Genomic DNA, 10,802 nt, shown 5'->3' on the forward strand with positions numbered 1-10,802 from the left:
CGACGAGCAGTGAGCAGTGCTTTAGTTGGCAATGTGCCTGGCGGACCAAAATGCAAAACATCGTCGCTTCGCTTGGTTTACAGCAGGACACCTTTGCCTTGCGATGTAATGACTGTCGGCTTTCCAGAATGTGAATCATGCCTTCCTATTAAGTTCCAAAGGTTCGGAAATGTCATCTGTTAGTGTTTCAGGCCAGCAGAGCCACTCAGAGGTCGACACAACAGCAGCGAAAATTAGCGAAAAAAGAGTCACGAAGTTTTTCGGTTTCCGGAGGAAGTAGTTCTGAGATGGCGCATTTCCAGACTAATGTGCGTATTTCGTGCATACTCCTTTGTCCTTCGTCATCGCTTTGTCATCGGTAACACAGTATTAGTTCGCTGTGATGTTTAGCTTGTTCTCGTCTTGAGTGCGCTCACCTTCTCCTTTCTTGTGTTATTTCAAAAGTTAAAACTTTCCAAGTTGGAAGGCTGTTGGTTTGCGCATTCCAGGCGTGATGCAGCTAAGTATTTCGTTGTTTATTAATGTCAGTATCACATTAGTCAGTGTTCTGCTGATTGTTGCACCTTCTGACTCGCTGGTTTCCTGCTTGCTAGTATGTTAGGAATTTGTTATTATTGTTTAAATGGTGTTGAACACAAACATTGCAGAACTTGTAAACTTTCGATCCTTCTCATTTTTCATTTTAATCCTTGGATCTCCACCCGAGTATTATTGGATCTAAAACTATTACGGGAGGCAATGATATCCTAAAAAAAGCACCGTTGAAGGCGTGATCACAAGGCCCAGGAATTCGTTTACGTTGAACTTCCCAAAAAAATGTTTAGCGTGAAGCTCCCAGCATCCAACACTCCAGCACAGTACAACCTGGTGTAAGCGACCTCTGTGTTTAGCGACCATCTGCTCTTAACGACCGCTTTTCCATGCACCGACAGTTCTACACAGACACTGTGGGCCCTGGTTTCTAAAGACCACCTGGCTTTAACGGCCGCTTTTGCTTGCACCGTGGGGGTGGTCGTTTGTTGACGTTTAAACCAGGTTTTACTGTAGTTCTAGGTTATGTTATACTCTCCACCGCCCAAGACGTCATGAGTCGTGACCCTTCCAATCTGTGCCCAAAGTCCCTGTCTTCTTCGGTGTGATCGTAAGAGATTTGCCCCACCAAGCCTTACCATCGCTATGCTCCCACTTTTGCCTGTGAGCTGTGATCATTGTAAAAATTAAAATTAAAAAATAAATTAAATTAAAAACCCGTGCCAAACCGGGTTGGCTCAGGCCGGCGCCCCACACTCGCACGCATGAAAGTCAGAAAATTAATAATCTTCACATTGCACTTACACAGAACAGTTAGATTGAAGCTCAACCGCTCCGTCCCTGCAGCATTCCTCATGACTATCGAGTACACGCCTGCGTCCGAGACAACCAAACTCCTGATGGTCAATGACAAGCCGTCACTTGACAACTGTAGCTTACTGGCACTGATGGTGTTGATCGGCTTGCCGTTATGTCTCCAGAAAAGTTCTGGTGTGACGAATAGCGACACGGAAAACCGGGCAGTTTCGCCAAATCTCAGCCGCAGGTTGCGTTCAGAGGATGATTGCACAGTAGGAGGAGCTGGGAACAGACAGAAAACACAAAAGACATTTCAGTAATTTACAGTAAAGAAAAGGACCAAGGTACTACAAAATATAAAATTAGACTTTTCCCGTTTGCATCCTTTCCCTAAAAAAAAGTAAATTATCGTGTCCGTTCCCAAACGGAATTCACGACGGCCGCTAACACCCGGTTAACCCTAGTGGCAAATGTAGCGCCTAACGGAGGGGGGGGGGGGAGCAGGTAAGTCTCACAACCACTGGCCTCAGGGCCGAAACAACCCTTTAGCGGCATCCACGTACCCCTTTGGGCAGCAGCACGGCTAGAAAAACCGCTCCCAGGTAGGACGTGAATCATGTACCTCTCGTATCTCAATCATGGTCTTTGACCAACCCACTGTGCCTGCCTGGTCCCTCAAAACCAATGAATATATAAATTATCCATAAATAATATTGGTCCTTGGCCCTCCATCTAAATTTCATTTTAAAACAATAATTATATTGCCATTGGCGACCAAACTCTGAATATTATAGTCAACTTTGCGTATAACGACAATCGGCGGGGCATCAGAAAAGTGTCCTTATTCGCGAAGTGTCCTTATACCCAAAGTCTCATTACATGTATTACAGTTAGATGGGACTTTGCTCTGGGCATGACAATTCTGTCGTTATTCGCGAATTGTGGTCATATCTGCAGTCGTTATTAGCAAAGTCGACTGTACATAACACATACATAATAAAAAAAGGGCTCGGATGGAGAGGCAAGGAAAAATGGAAAGAGAGAAGGACCAAAAGTTGACAAGTTAGCCGTTGTTTGTGTCACTAACGAATTTAACCTTTTGAGCACGCGTGACGTTCTGACACATTATGACCACTGCCACTGTGACACGTGTGACGTTCTAGAACGTCGCGAGTCAGTACGGAACTACATCGATTCCGCACTTCTTCCGTCGAGCTGTACTGCTGCACAGAGGACTCCTAGGATGTACGAGTACAGTAAAAAGAAATGTGAGTCGCTCCGTAAGTTTGAACTGGAGTTACATGTGCGTGCATACATTTCAAAATGTCAAATTCGCGTATAACTACTTCGAAGTACCTTTCAGAAAACGGTCATAACTTTTGTAATTTTTGTTGTACAGTCGTCCCTCTCTAATCTGGCGCTCAACGTTCTTCGGCGCACGACTCTACTGAATTGTGTATATATGCACGCACTATACACATTCGCTGACATGTAATTGGGCTTGCTGCCCGTTTGATTCTGTGAATCAAAATAAAACAACGACGACGACGACAACAACAACTACAAATCCCTCCATTATTCCAATGGCCCCTCATCAACGTTACGCGATATTCAATCACCAGCTTTGTTTAAGCAAAATATATAAACCCTGCTGCTCAATTCAATCTGCTCGTGCACGAGCCACGCTCACCCGTACACCTAGATTGATCACATGAAGCTTCCGCGACATACTCACCAGCACAGGCTTGCTTTGCAGCCCCTACTCTCCCTGCTGTTTTGTTATTGTATACTCTGTTGTCTTCTCCCCTTCTGACGAGTAGGTTGTGTACTTAGGAAAAAAATAAATAAAAAAATACTAATCTCATTATACTTATTTTCTCTTATTGGCCACAGGCCATCGTGAGAATAAAGAGTCGAAACAACAATAACAACAACAACATCTATCAGACATACATACTACCTATATTCTCATATGCGAGCAATGCTCTCACACCGTTGTCCCACACTTCCCTTGACAGGCTAGAACGACTCCAGCGGAAAGCCGCCAGAATATGTCTCCACCTTCCCCTTTACACACACTTAGAACACTCCCACCTTTTGCATCGCATCAAATGGCCAACATTATTTTCACGCTTTAAAGTTAAACATATACTCTTCGCGCATTCTCTGCGCCACAATTATGCCCCACCACATATACTCTCGCTGCATACTGCTAGCAACGTGCAACCTTCGTATAATTTACGTCGCTCTCGTACTTGGCACTTGCCAACTCCGCGGACTGACCGCTGTCTCCATTCTCCCCTGTACAAGGCCCTTCATTACTTTAATTGCCTGCCCACCCAGCTTCGCGAAATCCCTTCTCGTACTCCCTTCAAATCCGAGATATCCCTGCTGTTGCACAACTCTGTATGCTCGTGTAGCGACCACCCCTGCCCGTACACTTAAGTACGCAACTCTGTATGCTCGTGTGGCGACCACCCCTGCCCGTACACTTAAGTAGTCATTAACCCCTAGGCCCTGCCCACCCAATTCTTCCTCACTCTTTCTCCTTTCTTACACTATAATCTCTTATTGGCCACTGGCTATCGTGAGAATAAAGATTTAAAACAACAGCCTTTAACCGTTCTGTTCCACACCTACCTAATACGCAGGTGTAATTGCCGGCGGTATTCTCACAGCTATACCCCTTCGGGCATATGTCAGTGCCAGTAGCCACCGCACTAGCGCACTCGTCCCAGTCTAACAGACAGTGGGGATTGGGAAAGAGCACAGACGCACAAATAATAGCATTTGCAATATTAGAAGATAGAGGAAACACTTCCGTACACAAAAGAGATTTACATGTTTTCTTCTACACAAAAGAATGCAAAATTTTAGTACAGAATTTATTTTAGTACAAAAGAGGCCATGTACGAAATTGTACGAAAATAAATTCCTACAAAAGAGAAAGACCAAGGAACTACAAGTTACGCTATACTGTCCACTAACACCACCAGTTACTAAACAATCAGCTCATGCGATAACATTGCATGTTTTCTTTTGTTCGCATGAAGGTGGCTGAGTAAAAGTGGGGAGGCTTCCTGCAGTTTCATAAACAGTTAAGTAGTAGAGCCCGTGCGCTCTCTTCCATTAACACTGCAACAGTTCAGTGGCTGTGTAGTGTAAATATAAACAGCTTCTAGTACTTTCAGATGGCTGAGACCACGAACACGAGCCCATGGCAAAACAGAGAAGTGGCTATCAGAATACACACCAGCACAATTATTAGCATTAGCTATGCCGAGGTGGTTAGCAACTGTAGAATCAGATCCACACTCAACAGGGAAAGGCATTGACACGTGAGCTAGGCCGGTGTACAATTAGACTGGATCACTCATCACTCTCAGACTCAGTACACCGGGTGCAACTGCTGTAGGTAGCTTTTCTCCACCTGCTCCCAGCCCCGTGCCATCTTCACACCTATACAATTGGACGACGATAACTACATTAAGAAGACTGTTAATTACAAGACGACTATGGAAACACAACTAGACATGACGAGCTGAAGACGAACACTGTTTTTCACACCACAACAACATGCGCATGCACCAACACCACGTACACACGACGTACACAAAATAACGTACTACAACACAACGATCTGAGATTCGATCTCAGAGAACCCCCTATCTGTTTCCTGACAACTTTTGCCTAGGTTTCTTGACGAATTCAGCAAGGTTCAAGTCGAGTCATGAAGAATTCAGCAAGGTTTCATGAAGAATTCAGCAAGCCGGTCTCGTGAAGAATTCGGCAAGGTTTCATGAAGAGTTCAGCAAGCCGGTCTCGTGAAGAATTCGTTAAAAAGGATCTTCCCAGTTGTCCTGAAAAACAATACCAAGGGTTCTCTTGGAAAAAATCCAGTGTGGCCAGCAATCGAGGACATCTGAGAGTTCTAATTTTAGAACTCTGGATTTTTTTACAAAAATCCAGTGTGGCCAGCAATCGAGGACATCTGAGAGTTCTAATTTTGTACCCCTCCGAGGTGTGATTCTTGGCCTGGGCCAAGCAGAAGGAGAAGCCTTCTGCCGAAAACAAAACTGAAGAAAATGGTTGTTGTTTGACCCCTTCGGATGTTATCTCTGTAGCTAGTCAATGTTAGTTGTTGCGTGGAGCAGAAGCACTGAAACTAATGTACTCAGGCATGCACCTTCACTTGCATGTTTGGCTGGTCTGGCAGGAGTGGGTGCTGCTCTGCGGCCCTTGGTCCACACTACCTGCGCTCGTGGAGCAGCTGAAAAGGACCACTAGTATGTCTTGTTTCCGGTTTGAAAGTGGAGAGACGACTTTCGTGCCTTGAAACATGAGCAGAGAGCGACAAAGGTACGTCTGTAGCTGATTTTTTAGTCCTCTTAGCACATGTTGACGGTAATAGAAAATTCTCAGACGCGGCGGTGGGCGTAGAGTTTCAGTCTTGTGGATTGTTTACTTGTTTCGTCTCGTGCCTACATCAGTAACGTGATGGTGAAGTGGAGAGGATAATTCTCTTCCTCTAGGCTTCATTTGGCCGACTTTGCCTCTTCCTCGTTGAAAAGTGATGCTGAAAACAGGCCGGTTTGCAAAATTATGTTGATTTCCAATGTATATGATGCCATGTGATTTCTGGCAATGCAAGGTTTCTTCAATGTGAAAAATTGATCCAGGTTTTCTGAAGACTTTGCTGCTCCGGGTTTACGTGGAATTTACAGTACAATCGTATTGAACTCTGATGTGGTTTTCAATAAAACTGTGAGGTTTCAGTGAAATCTAACCTCGAAATCCAGCACAAACCAAGTTGGGTGATGTGGTTTTCAATAAACCAGTGAGGTTTCAGTGTAATCTTAACCTGGAAATTCAGCACAAACCAAGTTGGGTAACCTCGTACCTTTCTCACAGATGAAGGGCAGAAATTCGTCCATGGGCACCATGGCAACACTTGACGTACGTATGTTGTAGGCATAATTGCTACCTTGTGTTAACCACATCATGTCCATCGAGTCATCTAGAAGCGGTTGTATTAATTGCTGTCAGGAGAAGAGGAACAAGAAATGCATGTACAGTTGCGCTCGGTGAAATCCGGCCCGAAGTGCAAAGCCGGCGCCGCGAAGCCAGCTCCCATTACATCACTGGCGATTTGTGTGTGTGTGTGAACTGAATTGTACGCACCTCATGTAAAAGTTCGGAGTGCACATGTTGCATGCTAAAAACAGTTCAAAATTTCTTTCATTCACTTCACGAAGTACAGCTCAAGATCAAGAAGAGATCGAGAAGAAGGACATGGCCATTCCCAAAATCTCGTACAGAGTCCGCAGTGCAGACAGAACAGCAAACAAAGGTCACACAAACATGCTCTGCAATCCCATTTCCAAAACGAGGTGAAACGCGGAGTACCCAACATCCTGTTTCAACCTCGCTGCTCGCCGGACATGAATCCTATCAAGAATGTGTGGGCTCTTCTCAAGAAGAGAATAATTCCACATCGCTGCGAGAATGCTGACCAGCTGGTGCAGGCACTGCACCTGGAGTGGGACTCGTTGGCTCCTGACAAGGTTTCCCCATACATAGAGTCAATGCCACGTCGTGTTGAAGCCCTAATCGAAGCAGACGGTGGCCACACAAAATAATGAAGCCCTGCTGCTCTGTGTATGAAATAAACTGACTGCTTCGAAACGATCTCCGTCTTCTTTACTTGTGCTGAACTGAAATGAATGTTACACTTGTCTTTGTTTGGCGCGGTTTTTTACACTTTGGTGTAAGCATGCACAGTTCATACGGCACACGCGCACACTAGCACTTGTACAACTTTGAGGGCGTCAAGGGCCGCATCAGTACTGGGCGCCAGTTATGCACTTCAGGCCGGATTTCACCGAGCGCAACTGTACATGATTGTGTAGTTTGTCCATGTGTACTTTAACACTATTCTCCATTTCGATGACAACAAGGTATGTTTCTCGTCCAGCCAGCTGCATGCAATCTTTTTTCTTCTTCTTTCTTTTTTTACAAGATAGCCACAAACCATCATGGTGCACACAACGCCGGCAAAAACGCACAGAGATACGCATAGCAGCGGCAGCTCTATCTATGTCTTCCTCAAGCTCTTCAAATCCGAATAATAGGCCGGTAAGAAGGCAATCATGTCTATGCAATTGGTGAAGTAAAATAAAAGTTAACAACAACAAATCCTGTAGGACGGGTTTGTAACGTGACATGAATGTCTAGTGCACGCTGAGGTGACTTCAAACATTCACTTTTCCGTCAGTCCGAGTCCGAATTCAGCGATCGAAAGTTGAAGACGGTGTTTTTTACTGTTCTGGATTCGATTGGCAGTGAAACAATTGGCCACAGTTTATGTATGCTGTCTCTAGTCATTTTCACTATAACCTGCATAATTATGGACCATTGCAATATCTCGGCCAGGCGTTCTCACTACCCTTGACCTTGAAGCAAAACTCTGGCTTTCATCGCCTGCATTTCCACCATGCCGGTTTTTATCACCCCCAAATGCCTGTACAGTCGTGCTCAATGAAAATGCAGCCGCGTCACTCAAGTGTGCGCCTTGCAGCACAGCCCAGTGCCGTTCAACATTCTTACCCTGTAGCACGTGGCCGTGATCAGTTGCTTGTGCTCCTTCTTCCGGAGGAGCCTCGAGTCCAGCTGTTGGCACTTGTCAATTGCAGTGCGGTAATCCATTGGCCGTGTGTGGACTCTCACGTCATATCCGCCGCAGAGGCGACGCGTCGGCACTGTGGCGACAAAAAACGACATGACACAAACTGCATCCTTCCAGTTACAAGTGCATTACAAGTGCATCGCCACCAGCACAGGATTGGTCACCCAGTAAATCCAGCTGCTAGGGCCCCTCGACCACCAGGTATCAACAGGGTTTATTATTTTTATTTTTTACTAGAGCCACGTAAACCCGTCATGTGTGAGCCATGAATAAGGGGAGCATTACCCTGTATTTGAATTTTTGTATTGTGTTTTATCGTGAATAGCCTGAACCGTCCACTTCTCCACACTGCGCTCTTGGCCCACAGTCACAACACCACACCATAGCGAGGAAGTTCGTTCTTGGGTAGATGATCCATATCCTCCAGACAGCTGTTTCGCTCATTAAGACCAGTCACCTCCCCAGTGGAGGTAGCTAACGAATGAATTTAAAGGGTAAAGTGGCACAATTGTGCACTTTCTACATAGAAAAGTGGCATACCCTAAGAAGTTGAAGGTGAGAAAAGTTCTACAGGTGATAACGGAACACACAGTGCTGCTGGAACATGCATACATATGACGCCAGGAATTTAGACAAGCACTTGAAGCAGACAATCTATTAGAAGTTCGCACTAACGTTGCCACACATACATGCATAATGATAGATTGAAGGAACGGTCCCATAGTGACGTGACGGCGAGGTGAGAGAAGCGGAAGGCCAGACGACGCGACAGTCCCAGAGGCCCGTGGGGCATTCACTGCACTGCCCGGCCGCCATGTGAGGTTCCTCCGCTGCCACTCCTGCCGTTGACAACAAAGTTGTTGTTTTAGGCGAACACGTAGTCTACGCACAGAGACGTGTTCGCCTACAGCAACAACTTCAATCTATCATTATGCATGTATGTGTGCCAACGTTAGTGCGAACTTCTAATAGATTCTCTGCTCCACACGCTTGTCTAAATTCCTAGCGCCATCTGTATGCATGGTCCAGCAGCACTGTGTGTTCCGTTATCACCTGTAGAACTATTGTCACCTTCAACTTCTTTGGGTACTCAACTTTTCTATGTAGAAAGTGCGCAATTGCGCCACTTTACCGTATAAATTATACTCATTCCTTTAGCGAAGGTGCCTGGTTCGAATCCTGGTGGTGACAGTGAAATATTTCTGCAGACTTTTCCCGTTTGTGTCTTTCCCTCAAACCAGTGAATATTCCTTTATCTGCTATTTATTCGTTGTCTGCCTCTATGGGGGGGAGGAGCGCTTTTAATGAGCGAAACAGCTGTCTGGAGGATATGGAACATCTACCCAAGAACGAACTTCCTCGCTATGGAGTGGTGTTGTGAATGTGGGCCAAGAGCGCAGTGTGGACAGGTGGACGGTTCAGATTATATTCAAAATGGCCGAGTTTGTCTCTACTTCGGAGTGTTTTATTGTGAATGGGATTTTCGGTAGCTGGTCACTTTGGTGGGTCTGATCTACTCACCTCCCCCTGCTCAATGGACCACTTGCCATTTGTACAGATCGACGAAATTTCGTAGACCCGGAAGGGTGTTGAATGTGCGCTATGCATGCGCATTTGACCAATTTTCGCGTCATAATTCAATGACCAGTAATCGCTTTTCCAGCTTCTTCACTTTGGTTAGAACTAATGACTAGCTAGATCTTTGTCAGAAAAAGGTTTTCGTATGAAATGCCTTCAGGCCCCATTTCTTAGTGGAAATAGCAGAACACACAATAGGGTTCTGCACATTCAACACCCTACCGGATCTACGGGATTCTACGGGATTCTACGGGATTTCGTGGATCTGCACAAATGGCAAGCGGTCCATTTAGGAGCTGAATCTGCACCTTGATCTATAGAGGGTGGTGGCGTTCCCACGGCGATGCCGAAAACTCGGCCTCCAGCCGAACCTGAGGCGAACCGTGAACATATTTCTATATGTACTGTGTGTGTGTGTGTGTGTGTGTGTGTGTGTGTGTGTGTGTGTGTGTGTGTGTGTGTGTATCTGTTTCATCGCTCATGCGTCCGTTCCATCTTGGGAGTCTCAAGGAGCGATCAGCACTCCCGTCATCTTAATACTGCTGATCTAGCCCAGAGAGCGCGTCTTCCTGAGGACATTGGCGCTCTCCTGCGTGAGTACCGTCTGCGTTGGCTGGGTCATGTTGCCCGTATGGACGCAGCCCGGATTCCTCAACAAGTGTTGTTTGGTGAGCTCGAAGCAACCAGACCACGGCATGGGCCAAAGAAGCGTTGGCGAGACACGTTTGTCGGTGATCTGCGCTCGCTGGATATTCCGGAGTCCGAGTGGTATCGGCTCGCACAAGATCGCCCGGAATGGCGCAGGCGGGTTCATCAACATCGTCTTCCTCCCCCGGCACCGAAGGACTTTCATTGCGCATGCAGCAGAGCGTTTAGGAGAAGTGGCGATTTGAAGCGTCACATCAAGTACTGCCCAACTCAGTAGCCTATCATCTCCACTGGAGATGGGGCGTCAAAGGTCAAAGGTGTGGGTGTGTGTGTGTGTGTGTGTGTGTGTGTGTGTGTGTGTGTGTGTGTGTGTGTATGTGTGTGTGTGTGTGTGTGAGAGTGTGTGTGTGTGTGTGTGTGTGCGTGTGTGTGTGTGTGTGTGTGTGTGTGTGTGTGTGTGTGTGTCCCATATGGTGCAGTGGTATGTGCAGCGATTTCCAATCGATAGGGTGTGGGTTCGATTCCCAACGATTATGGTCACACACGTCTTTCTTCTCTTTCT

At 46.2% G+C, this 10,802-nt stretch overlaps 1 protein-coding gene across 1 annotated transcript in view; it reads right to left on the minus strand.

The window, feature by feature from the left end:
- The window catches only part of LOC135827158 (hemicentin-1-like), an 86,045-nt gene that overhangs the window by 70,836 nt on the left and 4,407 nt on the right, over positions 1-10,802 (minus strand). Inside the window, exons 3-6 of the mRNA XM_065339685.1 lie at positions 7,936-8,087; positions 6,230-6,368; positions 3,970-4,068; positions 1,336-1,611 (exon numbers count right to left, since the gene is read on the minus strand). Coding sequence (XP_065195757.1) covers positions 1,336-1,611; positions 3,970-4,068; positions 6,230-6,368; positions 7,936-8,087 — 666 coding nt within the window. The remainder of the gene's footprint in view (positions 1-1,335; positions 1,612-3,969; positions 4,069-6,229; positions 6,369-7,935; positions 8,088-10,802) is intronic.

The sequence above is a fragment of the Sycon ciliatum genome, chromosome 11 (genome assembly GCF_964019385.1).
Source record: "Sycon ciliatum chromosome 11, ocSycCili1.1, whole genome shotgun sequence".
In the NCBI taxonomy this organism is placed as follows: Eukaryota; Metazoa; Porifera; class Calcarea; order Leucosolenida; family Sycettidae; genus Sycon; species Sycon ciliatum.